Source organism: Carassius auratus, chromosome 36 (assembly GCF_003368295.1).
Source record: "Carassius auratus strain Wakin chromosome 36, ASM336829v1, whole genome shotgun sequence".
NCBI lineage: Eukaryota > Metazoa > Chordata > Actinopteri > Cypriniformes > Cyprinidae > Carassius > Carassius auratus.
Window position 1 is genome coordinate 5554731 of NC_039278.1, and position 18614 is coordinate 5573344.

At 37.9% G+C, this 18614-nt stretch overlaps 2 protein-coding genes across 3 annotated transcripts; one reads left to right on the plus strand and one right to left on the minus strand.

Annotated features, from left to right (window-relative positions):
* The first annotated feature begins 39 nt into the window (after nt 1-39).
* ptp4a1 (protein tyrosine phosphatase 4A1) lies at nt 40-4324 on the plus strand. Of its 2 annotated transcripts, XM_026220976.1 has the most exons (7): nt 40-187; nt 1834-2121; nt 2214-2389; nt 2504-2596; nt 2695-2825; nt 2915-2989; nt 3096-4324. In XM_026220976.1, exons 3-7 carry the CDS (start codon nt 2285-2287, stop codon nt 3211-3213), a joined length of 522 nt encoding a protein of 173 aa, XP_026076761.1. In that variant the 5' UTR covers nt 40-187; nt 1834-2121; nt 2214-2284; the 3' UTR covers nt 3214-4324. The 2 variants fall into 2 exon arrangements, with proteins under 2 accessions (XP_026076761.1, XP_026076760.1); XM_026220975.1 differs by having other exon boundaries at nt 1834-2389.
* Nucleotides 4130-18586, minus strand: LOC113055032 (collagen alpha-1(IX) chain-like). The gene is given in 33 exon segments (XM_026220971.1): nt 4130-5268; nt 5398-5475; nt 6527-6715; nt 6818-6872; nt 7766-7912; nt 8141-8152; nt 8154-8174; nt 8280-8324; nt 8415-8450; nt 9028-9099; nt 10163-10216; nt 10297-10350; nt 10431-10484; nt 11697-11741; nt 11851-11904; nt 11996-12049; nt 12160-12213; nt 12332-12385; nt 12608-12661; nt 12744-12797; nt 12892-12945; nt 13475-13528; nt 13615-13671; nt 13884-13916; nt 14007-14060; nt 14166-14219; nt 14336-14359; nt 16210-16245; nt 16439-16492; nt 17752-17814; nt 17902-17940; nt 18072-18146; nt 18512-18586. Coding segments are annotated over 33 exon segments (2064 nt in total). The 3' UTR covers nt 4130-5062.
* Between the last annotated feature and the right edge of the window lie 28 nt (nt 18587-18614).

Genomic DNA, 18614 nt, shown 5'->3' on the forward strand with positions numbered 1-18614 from the left:
ACAAGTCTATGTGATATGATGTGTGTCGATGGAGAGCGCGGTAGGGCGCGGTTTCTGGAGTCCAGCTGTAACCGGTTTCCGGAGACGCTCGTCACACGGCAGCGCTGTATGGTCAAACACCACAACAAATATTCTCCGGAGCGGCTTAATGATTAAGCTACAATCTTCAATGAGTAAGCATATTCCAGTAAGTCAAACAATTCAACATATAACTATATATTTTTTAATGACGCGGATTGAGAGTATATTTTTTGAGTAACGTTACGTTAATTTATTAGTCTCAATTTCGAACTGTGAGCTGATTAGCATAAGAGCAAAACAGCTTTTGTTGTCGACTACAGTTTATATATACGTTACAATAATTTATTTTGTCGTAACCATCTACAAAAAAAAAAAAAAAAAGAACGTTTATGTTATAATAAAAGTACATTTTACAGCTATAATGTCGTTGAAATAATCGCTTGGCGACGGTGTTAGCCTGACAGCTAACGTTAACTTGCATCCATCAGAGAGAACTAGGCACGACATTTCGCTCTTTTATTTCAGTTTAATCGATTAAATTTAGAAGGGAATTAAAGTATGTAGCCAGCAAAGAGAGTGTATGTTGCGTTTTTGTCCAAAATTAACGTAATCCGCGAGCTTTTTAACCCGTTGCTAATACTAGCCGAGCGGAAGCCTTTGTGTCAGTCTTTATCAATTTGCATATACTGATGTGTTGGGTATTAAAATCTGTTTTTGCGCAGTATAAACATTTAATCGGTTGTAGAATTTCGCCGCATTTCAAATCGTGACCTGCTTCTCGGATAAAATGTGGATTTGGACATTTTAATGGCCTCATTTGAGGCCCTTACACTTGATTTCCATAAAGTCACACTTAAAAATAACTCCTCCAACCATCTGTGCCTTTCATTTGAATTACATGTAGATTTAAGTTAATACTACTACATGACGTTTGTTGTGTCTTTTTTAAAGCGATTTGCTAAAGAGGGTTAGTATGTGGTAATCTCATAGAGCTGCTGGGGCACGCGTGTGTCCTAACGGGACTGGGATGAAGATTTCCCATTCGAAGCAGTGTTTCCTCTGAAACAATGACCCACACACCGCGTATTGACTCACCTTTGAGTCATTGTGAGGGGGGAAATATGGTTGATTTTCATGCTTTTATGAGCTTTGTGAATTAGGTCTTTACTCTATGCAGGGTTCCTCAGATCTTGTCCTGGAGGGCCAATGCGCTGCAGAGTTTAGCTCCAACATTGATCAAACTCGCCTACCTGAGATTTTCTAATGATCCTGAAGACATTAAGCATGCTCAGGCGTGTTTGATTAGGGTTAGAGCTAAACTCTGCAGGAAAGTGGATCTCTTGGGCTAGATTTGAGGACCCCTGGCCTGTAGAGATGGGCGGATAGATTCTGAAGTATACTGATGTTGTATTCTCTCATATGAATATCGATTCTGTAGTGCATTTTTAAGCATTAATTTTCTTTATTTAGCAAGGAATTTTGTGCATAAAATAAGCTTCTGTGTGTAAAATAGATTGCTAGCGAATAATTAAATATTTACATTTATTTAGCGCTTTTCTAAGTACTCGAAAGTGCTTTACATTGTCAGGGGGGTATCTCTTCATCCACCACCAGTCTGCAGCATCCACTTGGATTATATATAAAATCACACAAACAGTTTTTTATAATATTTTAATATAGGCTGGGACCAATAGGAATCAGCTACTGGCCCAACTGGACAAGCGGAAGAATGGCTGCTTTAAATCAGAACGAAAAAGATAAATGAAGTCATGGACCCTGACCTATTGTGCTTCTGTTCTTATGTCCTTGCAGCAGTTCTGTGGTGTTTTGGGTCACACATTTATGGAGTTTCTGAAGGACAGCGGCGACTACTGCCAGGCTCAGCACGGCGTTTATGCAGAGAAGTGAACGGCTAGCCTTGCTACCTCATCAGAAGAGAGACTTGTGTTAGAGTTTTAACGTTGGCGCGATCGGGCTTGGAGAGCAGGCGTCCACAGCAGTCAGCGGTTCTGGATGGGGTAAAAAAAATCTCTTGAAGTTCACTGCCCTCGTTGGCCCTGCGTCTTCACTTTCACCAGAGGACCAGCCTTGTTTTCGAAGGTTTTTGTTTGTTTTTTCTCTATTGTTTTTTTTTTTCTACTATTAATCCCGCCCACCTCTAGGTAATACCTTTTTTTCTCCTAATTGGACAGATTTTCTTTTGTCATTGGAGAGTTTCTCCCATTTTTCTTTGAGATTTTTGAGCTATTTTGAAAACTCAAAAATGGCTCGTATGAATAGACCTGCCCCAGTGGAGATCACTTACAAAAACATGAGATTCCTCATTACCCACAATCCCACTAATGCCACGCTTCACAAATTCATTGAGGTGAGTGTTGGTTTAAATGGTCTGTACACACTAAAAGTGTTGTTTTGGATGATTACAGAAACCTCATAATTACAGTAACTTCATAACATCACTTACATGACATTCATCCATTAGGAACTGAAGAAATATGGGGTGACAACAGTCGTTCGAGTGTGTGAGGCCACGTATGATGCAAACCTGGTCGTTAAAGAGGGTATTCAAGTTCTGGTAAGCCCACTTTAACCACTTCACCTTTATGAAAATTTATAGAAATGTCAGTTTTTATCTCAGGTGATGTTTTTATGCAAATTTTTGCCATTGTGCAGGATTGGCCCTTTGACGATGGAGCTCCTCCTCCTAACCAGATTGTTGATGATTGGCTAAATCTTCTTCGGATTAAATTTAGGGAGGAGCCAGGCTGCTGTATTGCCGTACATTGTGTTGCAGGCCTTGGAAGGTCATTTTACAGGATTCAAGATCATTAATAAAATATACTTAAATGTTTTGAGCTTTGCATAGAAATCTTACTTGTTTTCTTTCCAACAGAGCCCCAGTTCTGGTCGCTCTGGCCCTGATTGAGTGCGGGATGAAATACGAGGATGCTGTTCAGTTCATTCGACAGTGAGATAACTTTGTATTAAATATGAAAATAATATAAGAATAATAGTCAGCATGCAATCTCCATTCTTAAAGTGAAATGTTAATTTCTTTTTATCTATTTTTCCAGAAAGCGCAGAGGAGCATTTAACAGCAAGCAGCTCTTCTATCTGGAAAAATATCGTCCCAAAATGCGTCTTCGATTCAAGGATTCCAACGGCCACCGCAACAACTGCTGCATTCAGTAACAGCTTGCAAAACAGCCTTTCTCAAATGTGTAATGGGAGTTTGTATCTAGCATAAGTAGTTTGCTCTCTTAGTTGGTAACTGTGAAAATACCGTTGCAATAATGAAAGGGATAGTTTGCCCAAAAATGTAAATCAATAAGTTGTTTCAACCCTGTATAAGTTTATTTCTTCTGTTGAACACAAATGAAGAGATTTTAGAGAGAGAGAGAGAGAGAATTTGATGGTCCCCATTGACTTCCATAGTGTTTTTCCTCAATCTATGGAAATCAGTGGGGACCGTGAACTGTTTGGTTGCCTGTATTCTTCAAAATATCTTCTTTTGTATTCAATTGAAAAAAGAAACTCGTACAGGTGTTGAATAACTTAAGGGTGCGAAAATGACAGAATATCCATTTTTGGATGAACTATCCTTTTAAGCTTATTTGGTTACAAGTGTCCCTCTTCCTTCTCTTTGTTTTATGTATTTCCTGTGGAGACTCAGCAAGGTAAAGTGTTTATGTTGGTTGGTGAAACATGGTCAAATCCCACCTCTGCCAAACACATAATATGCTTTATAGTCTAAAGGGTTCAATTAAAAAAATAGTTTCATTCATTTTCTTTTTCATTTTTTTATTGATGATTTCAGCCTATCTGTATTCGATGCCTGCCTCCAAAAAAGATCTAAAATAAATGCCTTGTTACAGCAGAAAGACACCGTCTGGTGGAGGAGTTCTCAGTGGCATTTTAAAGAGGTTTATCGATGTCTTTTGCAGAAAAAAATCAAGAAGAGAGGGAAAAAAAAAATTGAGGAAAATAAATTCGCTTTACATAAATATATTGAAGGGCGGGGTTCTAGTTTTTGTTGTTTATCCAAACTTTGTTTACCTATTACTGCCATGTCAATAGTGTGATGTTTGTGTATTGGCTTAAAACTGGACCTCAATGTCTACAGTATTTTTATGCCTTTTTATTTGATATAATAACTTAATATTTCGATACTTGATTTATGTGTGGTATTTGATTATGTGTACTGTTAAAGCACCTATTTATATCAATGGATATGTGTTTTAGTATAGTGAAAGACAAGTTGCTACAAGTTTACAATACGAGTACAATAAAGATAAGGAACATATTGCCTCATCCGAGCTTGATTTTAACTTTTAAATTAAAAACATGCAGCACTTTATCAAAATTATTTTATTTTTCTCCCTTTTCAAAACTGTCAGTGTCACATCAATCCTTCCTACAATAAATAATTTAGAAAATTCCTAAATAGATTAAACATCAAGACCTCTTCCTCACTGCAAAGAACCACATACATTTTCACAAAATCTGAGAATGTTTAAGGTTAAAACAACCTGAAAATGATTTAATAAAATGCTTGCAAATTATTTTTTTTATCAATGCAATATTGACAAATGTACAAAGTTTAGGACCCCTTCTGATTTAAACTGATTTAAAGTCCTGTTAAGTGACCAGTTCATGACGGCATGATTTTGCATACTGTATGCATCCTGGACCTAAAGAATATAAAGTGTATTCAAATGAAATTGAATTGGAGAATGTTATTATTTGCAAGCTATAATTGCATTTTATGGGGCAATTTAGGTTTATTTTGATTCTTAAAAGAAATATTAGAACTATACAAAAGTATGTCCTAAAAATAATCTTTGTTAAAAGGGACTGAATGAAACTGGGAATCCCAACATGAATTGATCCAGCTTCACACTAGTATTTGAAAGTACAATCACACCTGATTATACCATCAACACCGATATCTCCTCGTAGAGGGAGTCACTCCATTAGTCTCTCAAGTTTCCCTGTCCAGAGATGCTGGGCTCTGAAGTGTGGCTTGCTGATGGTCGTCAGCTCATAGACCTTCTGGTCCCTTCATGTTGGACTCTTTGATGGACATCGGACCTGCAACTTCTTGAAGTATGCACTGAGATGACTCGCAGTATCCGTTAGGTCCAGGGGGACCAGGTGGCCCGGGCACACCTGGCATTCCAGGGACACCTGCTGGTCCTCTCAGACCATCACGCCCATTACTGCCATATGATGGTTTCCCAGGTTCACCTGAGAGCAGTTAGACAAACAGATGGAGAAACAGGCCAGCAGTCAGAGGCATGATATTCAGAGATTTAAAGACCATTTAACATTTAGTGCAGTTATGGATATTAGACGAGCCGTAGGCCTTGCTCTTACCTGGGAGCCCTGGTGGTCCCGGTATACCTTTAGATCCCACCACTGTGGGCCCTCTATCTCCCCTGTCACCTTGGTCACCTAAAATAAGAAGAATGCAAAGGTTTTCCAGTGTTATATAGGAGTTAGGGCTCTCAGCTGGTGCTTCATATCTCTAAAACGAATCCCAGATTTGTTCTAGGAATAGGAAATAGAACAAAGCTAAATGCCAATAATAAATTGCAGGTAACCATAAAATTAGTTATGATGCACTGCAAAAAAAAAAAAAAAGTTTTTCGTTATGAGTACACGCATCTAAACATACTTGAAAAGCAGAATGATAAGAAATTACAACTTGATTGCTTTTAATGTATCTTGATTTAAGAATGCATATATATATATATATATATATATATATATATATATATATATATATATATATATATATATATATATATATATTTATATATATACTTAAAAAGACAAAAAAATGTAAGAAGTAGGTGATTTTTTGCTATGTAGGAGTAAATAGACATGACACAGAGTTGACACATCAAATGACACATGGCCAATGCTTCCACAGTATTGTGGCACATTGGTGAATGATTTAATTTCTTACAATTGACTGCAAGCTCCCATTCAGATCTACTACCATCCAATCAACAACCAGTGGAGAGAATGCATTTGGAATGGACACCTCTGGAATCGGTTAACATATTAGCATTGTAATGATTTTAAATTATGTGTTTTATAGGTAGGCTGTTCTGCTGTGGGAGCATTATATATGAGAGCTTTAACCAAAAAAAAAAAAAAATATATATATATATATATTTGTGTATTCCAAGTAGCCACAGATTGGCTGACATCAATGTCAAAACACTCATCTACACTAAAAGCATGGTATTTATGAAATCATTATTAAGCTTACAGTGGGATGACATTAAAGAAAATCAAAATTTTGGTCCACCTTCCATTTTCAAGGGTATTGTCAAGAAAAGCACAGCTCACATTGAAGTCACTTTCAAACCAACCACTTTTCTTTTGGTAAACATGGCAAATCTGTCTGACTAAATAAAACCTTTGCAAAATCTGTGCGGGGAAATCTCTCACCATCACGATGCAATGCAATGTCTCGAACATTATCATTTCGTACCTTTGGGCCCTTTCCTCCCCATGAGCCCTGGGGGCCCTTTGAGACCTGGCAGTCCTCTGCTTCCAGGATGCCCATTGAAGCCATTGTCTCCAGTGGGCCCTGGAGGGCCAGGGGGACCAGGAGGACCTGGCAACCCAGTGATGCCTGACTCCGGCCTTGTCAGACTGGCTGCCAACTGGGCAAGCTGTCCTGTGAGGAAAATGGAAATGGCAAAACCATTCGAAAAACAAAAATCATTCAATGAGTCAAGCTTTCAATTGTAGATATCTGTTTAGATATCAAAATACTGACCATGCAAAACCCTCATGCAGACCTGCTTGATGTGTTCATCTGTTGGTTTTCGGCCCTGGAGGGAAATCATGTGGACACTATTAATATTTCCTTATTAAATTTAGAACACACTAGAAAATCACTTTAGATCACACTGATGTAAAATTCCTGACGGTCTGCCAACCAAGTTTAGTACAGAGAAATCCAGTTGGAATTAAATATAAAGTAACACATTTTACCTCTTCCCAAAAGGGAAAACCTCAAACAATCAAGAATGCATGATTATATGGTGTCATGGCTTTACAATCAAAAAATTTTGTTATAATGGAAGTCAATGGGGCAAAAACAGCCACCAACAACAAATGAGGGAGAAAAAATTAAAATCTAATGCTGCACAAAACCTAACAATGCATCAAAGCAAATCCTGTGATAAAAGGTTAAAAAAAATCCAGTCCACAATCACTTTTTATATTGAAAATATGTAATTTTGTGGGGGTTTTTTTTCCCAAATCAGTGACATAATATATGGACTTGGTAATTAAAGAGTTAAAATCTTGGCATTTTTTTAAACATTTGGTAGTTTTGATCAGGACTGAAGTTGATTAATAGATTTATGCAAAAAAAAAAAAAATGGGAAAAAAATATTTATCTGATACATTTTTACAGCAGTTTAATTTAGTGGATCTTTTCATCCACGAACATAACAAAAGGGTAGTGAATTTGCCCAGAGTGTACCATTGAGTTTTTGAAAAAGTTCAAAGCATATTCCCAAAATATGGGTCAAAATAAGATTTGTCACCAAAAATCATTCCATTAGCTGAAACGCAGAGAAAGTTGTGGCCAAAATAAGACTCAACTTTACCCCCTAGTGGACGAAAACGTCCCCAACAACGTATAAGGGATAACTCTCTATCATAGAAGTGTCACATAATTAAGGCCTAAGTAATAAGATGATTAAAACCGCCGTACTGCTCGTCCCTGTGCCCCAGGCAGTCCAGGTACCCCTCGGTCTCCTTGCATGCCTCTTGGGCCAGGCTCCCCTGCTAGGCCATCTGGTCCATGTTGGCCACGCCCACCCTCTGGCCCTTTATTTCCTGGCTCTCCGGGTTTTCCTGTCTGAACGCAACAAAAGATAAACACTCATACATTTCTAAGGTGGCCAGCATTGAATTTTCTGCACTTTTTCATGTTATGTAGTACAAACTTTGGAAATATATGATTTATTGTAATATCTTTGATATACTATGCTAGTTTTTTATTAAAATGTATATATATTTTGTGTTGACATTCATGGGATAGTTCTAGAGCTTACCACAACAGCATCACTTCTCAATGCAAACTCACCGATCCTTTCTCAACTTGGTTCTCCCTCATCACCCTGGTGAAATTAAATCAACATTGAGTTTAGGATTCAGCAAGGGGGTCAAGACCTGTTCCTGAATACCTTAAAAGACATTAAAATATCTGTGCTGTTTTTACTTACAACATCTCCTTTTTCTCCAGGTGTTCCCTCTTCACCAGGTGGCCCCTAAATTACATGCATTAGAATATAGATCAAATTATTTATGTTAAATATTTTAAAACGAAAATTCTACATATTAAGAAATTGTTTGCCTACTTGCTCTCCTTTTGGACCAGTGAGACCAACAGCGCCCTGAAGAATGATAAAAATAAGATGCTGTTAAGTTGCTTTTAATCTTGAATCTTAAACATAGCTATGTAAAATATAATGATTTTTTCTTTTTTCAAGTTATTTTTAATTTGGCAGCTTGTTTCTGAAAGTATTGTTACACAGAAGATCTAGTTTTAAAGATCCACAGTAAAGAATATAATGTTTCTGAAATTCAGAAGTCACATGATCTCACCACTTTACGTGTTTAATTCAGTGGGTGTATTAAACATATTTAACCCACATTAAATTGAATTCAGGATTGGATACAGGAAATTAGCAATTTTTTATTTAATTTTGTGTAAAAATTACTTATCATTTAACACACATGATATTGAAGGACAAATTTCATTGTAGGATGTAACACCAAGTATATTTACTGCATACTGCACATTCTGGCAATTTTGAGAGGTCATTTAAATGTATTTCTATGCATGCATACATTTTCATACTCTGCACAATATAGTAAAATAGTTTGTAAACAGTGTTAATGGTACCTTTTTCTGATCATAGACTGAGTTTTATTTTTTTTTGAGAGCACTTTCTGCTTTTACAATCCTACCCTGTCGCCTTTTTGCCCAATGAAGCCAGCAGGCCCTGGAAGACCAGGAAGGCCCGGATCTCCTTTAGCCCCCTGTAAAATACATACGCACACAGACGCACATAAATAAACACAAATTCATGAACACTGGCCTGTGCCCGTAGCTGCTTCACAACCACATCTGCCCTAAAAAACAAAACTGTTTTTGTAGTTCTGTGAGCAGGGTGCTGGCGGGGCACGTCTGAGGTGTATGGATGAATGTGGACTATGATTAAGCCTGATACCTTTCACTGGCTGCTTGAAGGAATTCCTGCAAGACAGAGGGCTCATTCAACCCCGTCCTGCTCTCAATTTCCCTTTACTAAAGAAAACACCCCCAGCTTCTAGGCCTCAGTAACAACATACTATTCATGCCCCTACCAGCAGATTACTAAAGCTCAGCACAGCTTTCTAAAGAGATTGCATTTCAGTTTGGAGCACTATTAAGCTCCTCAGCATAAGAGTGAGCACACAGGACAGGACTCCGAGAACAAAGACCAAGTGAAACATGTTTCTGGTTGTGTTCAATTTGGTGTGGAACTTCTAGACAGTGTTGTAATACAACCGTGCAATTCTAGAAGTATGAGTGAGTCACTGGGTCCCAATATTCTTCCCTTTTTGGTATTTTTTAATGTAAGACGCTACAAGCAAAACCATTCTTTTTTTCATGTACTGGTCAGTTATGAAATTTTGGGCTACTTTTCATACCGTGTGGTTCAAGAGTAGTGGAAAGAAGACATCCAAAATATGATTTTAAGTCTTTATTTTGCTGCACTTTATCTATTGGCATCTGCAGATTTCAATTCTAATACATATCTTCAAAAGCCATTATCTAAAATTATCTTTTGATTTCTTATTTCAAGTCTGAACTTCAGTAGCACTGGCATATCGCAAACAATTTTTTGGGACAGGCCCTTTGAGAGTTTAAAGGATGTTACCTTCTTTCAACTGTCCTTCATCTCTTTCAGCATTTTTCTCTGTCCTTTGTAGCTCCAATGCCTATGAAGCTTTACCCAGGAGTGTTATTAGTGTCTAAATGTGTCCTATAGCATCTTTTAAGGTAATATAATGGAGGGTTTCTAATAATAACACTGAATTGTGGTTTCTGATAACTCACCCTTGCACCTGGAATGCCTGCAGACCCATCAGGACCCCTCACTCCTCTCTCCCCCTGCGGAGGAAGAGAAAACACTATAGACTTGATGCATTTCTTTACATGGCACTATAAGATACAAGGGGAAATATACTCACTGGCCCACCTCTTGGTCCGACTGGTCCCACCTCTCCCTGCTCCCCACGTTCACCCTGAAATCAAAACATCAGAAGATGTTCACTCATCCATAGGCCTGTAAGCTGTGGGGAACAAACGGATAAGCGTGACTCACTGTTTTTCCATTATTTCCAATCAGACCTGCCACACCTGGACCACCAGTATTTCCCTGGAGCAAAGACAGAAATAAAGGTTATCCAGCTAATGGACACCAGAGATGCACAGAGCAGTCGGTTTTTGTTACATGCAATTTGCAACCTTTTATTTTCATCCTTTCTATGTTCCAGTCTTGTACACAGAACACATTGCAATCATTTTGCAAAGTGTCGATATATTACAAAGTCTGTAAAAGCGATGTTAACAGTGGCCAGAAACAGGACATGCTGAAGATGGACACAAAGAGGAGAAATGTGAAAATACTGTACCAGACAGATCAAGCTCACTGTTTGTGATTCTTGAAATATTGGAAGAAAAATATAAATATAAATATAAAATTGAATTGGACTTGAGGGTCCACAAAAGTTTCAATTTACATTTTCTTTTCATCTTACCTCCATATAATGCCAATTAAAGTAGTGTTTATATGTGTTTTGCTTTAAATTTTGAAATTATGTAATCCAACTGCAATAAAAAATAACTGCTTGTGCTGTATGTATGTAGCATCTTTGGATCGTGATCACAATGCAGTGGTTACTAAATCTAAATTCAAATGATAATAGAGCAAATAATCAGTAAGAGAATCATTCTAATATGCTGATTTCTTGGTTATTATTATTCATATAAAAAAATGCTTAGTATTGTGCTCCTTTATATTTTTGTGAAGCACATGATACATTTTCTTCAGAATATATATACCGTATTTTCCAGACTATAAGTCGCACTTTTTTTCATAGTTTGGCTGGTCCTGCGACTTATAGTCAGGTGCGACTTATTTATCAAAATTAATTTGACATGAACCGAGAGAAATGAACTAAGAGACATGAACTAAGAGAAAACATCACCGTCTCCAGCCACGAGAGGGCGCTCTATGCTGCTCAGTGCTCCTGTAGTCTACACTGAAAACATAGAGCGCCCTCTCGCGGCTGGAGACGGTAATGTTTTCTCTTGGTTCTTGGGTCTAAATAAATGCGACTTATAGTCCAGTGCGACTTATATATGTTTTTTTTCTCATTTTGACGTATTTTTGGACTGATGCGACTTATACTCAAAAAAAAAATATGATATATATATATCTTCTTACTGAAGATCTTATTGACCCCAATCTTTTAAATGATAGTGTATCTCAGCACACATTTAAAACAGAAAACTCTTTAAACCAAATCAATAAAAAGAGAACTTTGACAAAGATGCACTCTTAACAATTCACACCTGAATTACCTACTTTTGCACCCATGTGGCCTTTAGCTCCTGGAATTCCTGGCAAACCCTGAAGAAGAAGAAATGATCAAAAATACAAACCATTCTCAGTCGTCTCACAAGTAGATATCAATGAATACTAATTGCATATGGAACAGGGGGTCAAAGGTCAAACGCACAGGAAATCCCTGAAGTCCAGCCTCACCGGGAGAGCCAACTTTCCCAGGAAGACCCTAAAACAATACGCAGATAAACTTCACTACAGAAAGAGACGATCAGTGACGTAAATTATTTTTCTCTATATACACAAATTAAAGTTATTACCTTCACTCCAGGCAGTCCTGGAATACCGTCTCGAGCATCCACCCCAGGCAAACCCTACACCACAAGTTACAAGTTACCAAAATTATACAATTTTATGCTATAATCACTTTAGGATAACACAATATGGAAAAAACATCAATAACACTGCAACTCAGTTAACTTACAGTCTCTCCTTTTGGTCCAGGTAAACCCGTAAGTCCCTGCAACCCACGAGGTCCCTAGAAAGAAGTAAAAAAATATAACAAAAGGAGTCAAGCTTGCTGAGTCTCCTTGAACTGTTGATATGTCATGATAAACACAATGCGTGTGTTGTTTAGTTGTTGTATGACAACTCACCTGAGCTCCTTTTGGTCCAGTCTCGCCTACTTTTCCTCTCTGACCCCGATCACCCTTTAAAAATTTAATTCCATATTAAAACAGTTTTTATTTAATGTGTTCCTTAACAAAAGCAAATCAACAAACAACTTTTGAAATATGAAAAGGGCCTATTAAGTTCAAATTAACATGAATATAAATGTATATCAAATATGCATATTTCAAAATGAGGTTAAAGAACAAAACTTTGTGGTGGCTTCTATTGTAACATTCAGTCATTTTGATTTCGCCACTTACAGGAGCGCCCTGAATCCCCTGAGAGCCCAGGTCGCCAACATTCCCACGAGCTCCCTAACGGAGAAGAAATTACATTTGGTCATTTCAAAAGATATCGTTGTTATTGTTTTAGATATGAAGACCTTTTGACCCTCACCCTGTCCCCTTTAGGGCCCATCATCCCTGTGATTCCTCGGAGACCCTGTGGACCCTATAAAAACAAAACAAGCAAACAAAGCGATGTTGAGTAACAGTACACTAACATCTGACATAAAGAACAATAGATAAGTAATGTCTTTTTTTACAGGAGTTCCTTGTGCTCCTGACTCTCCAGGTGCTCCCTGGTCTCCTTCTTCACCCTGTAAGATGTAAAAGAAAGGAAACAAAATTCCACACCAGACAGGATCTTTGTACCTTAGCAATTATTTTTGAAATGATTAGTAAACATACAACAATTATTAAACATTGTGCTAATTACCATATTTTCCAGACTATACGTCGCACGTTTTTCATAGTTTAGCTGGTCCTGCGACTTATAGTCATGTGCGACTTATTTATAAAAATTAATTTGACATGAACCGAGAGAAATGAACCAAGAGAAATCATTACCGTCTCCAGCCACGAGATGGCGCTCTATGCTGCGCACTGCTCCTGTAGCCTCTTCCTGAAAATATAGAGCGCCCTCTCGCGGTTTAAGATGGTAATGTTTTCTTTTGGTTCTTGTTACTAAGTAAATGCGACTTATAGTCCAGTGCGAATCATATGTTTCTTTCCTCATCATTACGTATTTTTGGACTGATGTGACTTATACTCAGGTGCGACTTATAGTCCGAAAAATATTTGTCAAAGGGAAGAACCGGAATCACACCAAACTTATGACTCTATAACCTTATGTCCTTGTCTTCCTGGTTCACCTGATTCACCTTTGACTCATTTGTGGCCCTAAAGATGAACACCAGAATGAACAATACTTGTTGGAGGATCCAGAAAATGTGAATTAATTAAATTCAATCTAATTTAAAAGTTACCTTCATGCCTGGAAGACCTGAGTAACCAGTCAGGCCAGAAGTACAGGCATTTGGACACTGAAAAACAACACAGACAGGTCAGTTGGCTGATGGCCATATTTTTCACTTTTACTTTTGAGAACACATAAGTTGTGTGTAACAGCAGGTTAACTAAAAGTCAAATGTATTTGAATTCATAAAAATAAAATGAAACGCATGTTTTAGATATGAAGACCTTTTGAAGACCCGCATTGCAAAGGTAACCACATTTAAGACTTGAAGATACGTACCAGCTCCTTACCATCCCAGACTCCAGGAGGGCCCTGTGGATAGAGGGAATATCCTTTTGGAGCCATTTATGAATGCTGGATATTTTAGTGAATGATCATAAAGTTCTTAACATTAATACTCACTCTGGGCCCTCCCAATCCTGGCGCCCCGGCAGGACCTCTCGGTCCACGGCTTCCCTTTACAGCAGAACCAGAGACAGAGACTCACATTTATGATTCATCTATTTTATTGTAATGTGTTTTTGGATTGTTTAGGCTGGATAATGGAATAACTTTACATACAGGAGGTCCAACTTTGCCCAGCTCTCCAGGTAATCCATCTTCCCCATCAGCACCCTTCAGTGAAAAAGGAAAACAATTAGAGAGCCTAAATGAAAAACATAAGAACAATGTATCAACTAATTCCCCTAATAAAAACTAAATAACAGTCAAATGAAATATTATGCACTTACAGCTTCACCATCCTCTCCAACACCCTGTTAACAAAGTAACATGCAATGATACAAAATTATAAATTTTTCAAAATGATAAGGTGGGTACGGAAAGTATTCAGACCCCCTTAAATGTTTCACTCTTTGTTATATTGCAGCCATTTGCTTAAATCATTTAAGTTCATTTTTTCCTCATTAATGTACACACAGCACCCCATATTGAAAGAAAAACACAGAATTGTTGACATTTTTTTTTTGCACATTTATTAAAAAAGAAAAACTGAAATACAACATGGTCCAAAGTATTCAGAACCATTGATGAGACTCATATATTTAACTCAGGTGGTGTCCATTCCTTCTGATCATCCTTGAGATGGTTCTACACCTTCATTTTAGTCCAGCTGTGTTTGATTATACTGACTGGACTTGATTAGGAAAGCCACACACCTGTCTATATAAGACCTTCCAGCTCACAGTGCATGTCAGAGCAAATGAGAATCAGGAGGTCAAAGGAACTGCCTGAAGAGCTCAGAGACAGAATTGTGAAAAGACACAGATCTGACCAAGGTTACAAAAAAATTCTGCTGCACTTCCTAAGAGCACAGTGGCCTCCATAATCCTTAAATGGAAGACATTTGGGAGGACCAGAACCCTTCCTAGAGATGGCCGTCCAACCAAACTGAGCTATCGGGGGAGAAGAGCCTTGGTGAGAGAGGTAAAGAAGAACCCAAAGATCACTGTGGCTGAGCTCCAGAGATGCAGTCGGGAGCTGGGAGAAAGTTGTAGAAAGTCAACCATCACTGCAGCCCTCCACCAGTCGGGGCTTTATGGCAGAGTGGCCTGAAGGAAGCTAAAAAACACCTGAAGGATTCTCTGGTCTGATGAGACCAAGATAGAACTTTTTGGCCTTAATTCTCAGCGGTATGTGTGGAGAAAACCAGACACTGCTCATCACCTGTCCAGTACAGTTCCAACAGCGAAGCATGGTGGTGGCAGCATCATGCTGTGGGGGTGTTTTCAGCTGCAGGGACAGGACGATTGGTTGCAACCGAGGGAAAGATGAATGCAGCCAAGTACAGGGATATCCTGGACGAAAACCTTCTCCAGAGTGCTCAGGACCTCAGACTGGGCCGAAGGTTCACCTTCCAACAAGACAATGACCCTAAGCACACAGCTAAAATAACGAAGGAGTGGCTTCACAACTCCGTGACTGTTCTTGAATGGCCCAGCCAGAGCCCTGACTTAAACCCAATTGAGCATCTCTGGGGAGACCTGGAAATGGCTGCCCACCAACGTTTACATCCAACCCTGACAGAACTGGAGAGGATCTGCAAGGAGGAATGGCAGAGGGTCCCCAAATCCAGGTGTGAAAAACTTGTGGCATCTTTCCCAAAAACACTCGTGGCTGCATTAGATCAAAAGGTGCTTCTACTAAATACTGAGCAAAGGGTCTGAATACTTAGGACCATGTGATTATTTTTCTTTTTTAATAAATGTGCAAAAAATGTAAATTCTGTTTTTCTGTCAACATGGGGTGCTGTGTGCATTAATGAGGGGAAAAAATGAACTTGAATGATTTTAGCAAATTGTGAAAAATTTAAGGGGGTCTGAATACTTTCTGTACCCACTGTATATCCTTGCAGCATTACATCACAGAATGGACTAGAGGGTCAATGGCCTGAACTTTATCAAATTCCTTAATGCTCGCAAAAGCTAAAAGTGTGTATAGCCATCTTATAATAGATATATCTTTTTGAAAAGTGAATATTTATGCATGTTAACAAACTTAACCGAAAACATCCCTATTGAGATCTGATTATTCTAGCAGCACACTAATATTACAAGAGTCAAATTAGTTTCAATAAAAGATAAAAGAATTTGAATTGTTTACTTACAGGGGCTCCCCTTGATCCTGGCTCACCAGGTTCGCCCTAGTAAAGAGGAAACGTCAAATCACAGTTTTTTTCAAGTGAACTTTATTGATTTCGAGTTAATTCTTTCACTTATTCAAATGATGCATCAGTGACTATAACTACAGCCATTCACAATAAAGACTTAATAATTTAAAAACACAATGTTAATGTGTTTTTTTTCACTTATTGTTATGTGGAAGTTTAAACTTACTTTTTGTCCAGGAGGGCCAACAGGGCCAGGTTCACCACGGGGCCCAGTCAAACCCTTAAAAAGACAAAACCATCTATGAGCATGGACTCACTGCAGATCAAATGTCTGTTAGTTTATTCACTGATTTGACAACCGCTGAACTTATGGTAAAGCTTATGGTAAAGAATTTCAGAGCTCATTATTTATCATTATTTAACTTTGATAATATTGTATGAAACACATTGCATGAAATTAATTATTTGCATTACACACACAGACATTTAAAAAAAAATAGTTAATTTCAACCAATCTGAAATCACATTTAACAATCCCCTGACTTTAAGTAGCAAACCCCGCCCACATTTTCTTTAATATATGTACAGTGGACTGATGCAGGTACCTGTATTCAACACTTTAAGGAAAACAGGAAACATATCTATTTATATAAATGATAGCTACCAACATAAATTATTTGCATCAGTAATAATACAATACAACCATTAAGGCAAAAAAAAAGATATATATATATATATATATATATATATATATATATATATATATCTGCAATATAGATATTATAAAGGTTTTTTTTTTGTTTTTTTGTTTTTTTGTTTACAAAGTAATGCAAAGAAATGCAACCAAAGATATAACATCTTTATATATTGCTGACTGTTTAAAGTAATGCTTAAATAATAGGTTACTCTGCAAATTAATTAAAAAAAAAATCAGTTATTCTATTTTAGAAAATAAATACATATTTATTAATGTAAACAAGATACATTTACATTAGAAGCACAACTGAGGTAAAAAGATGTTAAACCTTGTTTTCATTCCTGCTTTAAAGAAAATATAGAATTACCAGGGGTGTAAAATAAAATAAAAATAGACATAATTCATGATATAGTCACTGCTAGGAGTCTCTTGATATCTTAGATTCTGGGTCTCAAGTAAACATATATGAACACAAGACAAAAACACTCAGAAAATTATTTTTGCTGCGATAATTCTTATATAAATGATATTGCTAGTTAAATGATAAAGCTCAGGGTAGCCACAAAGGAGGTGGTGTATTTGGTTTAATGCTCAGCACACAGATCAGCTCCCGTGGCTCTGTAATCATACAAAAAGGCCTCTGTCTCCATCAGGAAGCCAGTATGAGGCTCTCTTTGCTTTCTCTTTCCTCTCACCTTCTGGTTCTTTTTTCCATCCAGGAGCTTTTACATTTTCCCTCAGTCAGACCCCTCCAATGCAAACTACACTCGCAGGCTCTGATGCTGCAAGTGTAACTAAAGGCTGATTTTATCTTGTTACAAAACAGATAGAACAAGACTCACATCCGCTCCTGGTTTTCCTGGAACGCCATTTAATCCATCCTTGCCATTGTCTCCGTCAAGGCCCTGTCGAATTCACCAGATTAATGGATTGCAGCACATCATTTCAGATATGCAAAACTCACTTTTGTTGAGAAAAATAAAAATACTTACTGGGGGGCCATCTGGGCCAGGGCCAGGTCCCCTGTCACCCTTAAGTCATACAAAAACGAACTGAATTACTCAAAGAAAAGTCATTATTCGAGGCTACAAACAAATACCAATTGTGTATAAGCTGAGAAATCAGAGTGTCTGAGAGATCAAATGATTGATATGCGACTCACGTCAATGCCATCAACGCCAGGAAAGCCAGCAGGCCCTGGAGGTCCAGGTGGCCCTCTTTGACCAACTGGCCCCCTCTAATTAAAAAAAATACAAAATAGAAATAATAATTATAATAAAGCATAAAAAAATTATCCTGAAATCCCAATAGTTTAGTCTTCAGAACAATGGAGCCATTGAAGGTGCGACTGATGCTGTGGTCATCACACTGGCTCTCTTTTATCCTGGGAAAGTGATAACAGCTGTGCACACCTGGACCAATTTACTGAACATAACTTCCATATGTCAAGCCATGTTCTGACTCTGAGATACTTGGAAATTCAGACACATTTAATGAAGAAACTAGGCATCGCTTAACACGAGAAATATACGACATAAAGTTCCGAAATGTGCATATGTGAACAGTCCATCTCTAATGCAAAAGAAAGCCCTTGTTTCCTACCTGCGCAGAGATGATCAGGACTAACTGCAGTGAAATCAGCAGTAGAGGCGCGCGGAGGGTCCCGGCGCGCGCCATAGTCACTCTGATGACTCGAAGGGGGAAA

What these genes read in the sequence shown, in the direction of transcription:
- ptp4a1 (XM_026220975.1), top strand. Translation starts at nt 2,285, where the DNA reads ATGGCTCGTATGAATAGACCTGCCCCAGTGGAGATCACTTACAAAAAC. An exon ending in TGTGTTGCAGGCCTTGGAAG is followed by an intron (nt 2,826 to 2,914) that starts GTCATTTTACAG and finishes TCTTTCCAACAG; the next exon opens with AGCCCCAGTTCTGGTCGCTC. An exon ending in GCTGTTCAGTTCATTCGACA is followed by an intron (nt 2,990 to 3,095) that starts GTGAGATAACTT and finishes CTATTTTTCCAG; the next exon opens with AAAGCGCAGAGGAGCATTTA.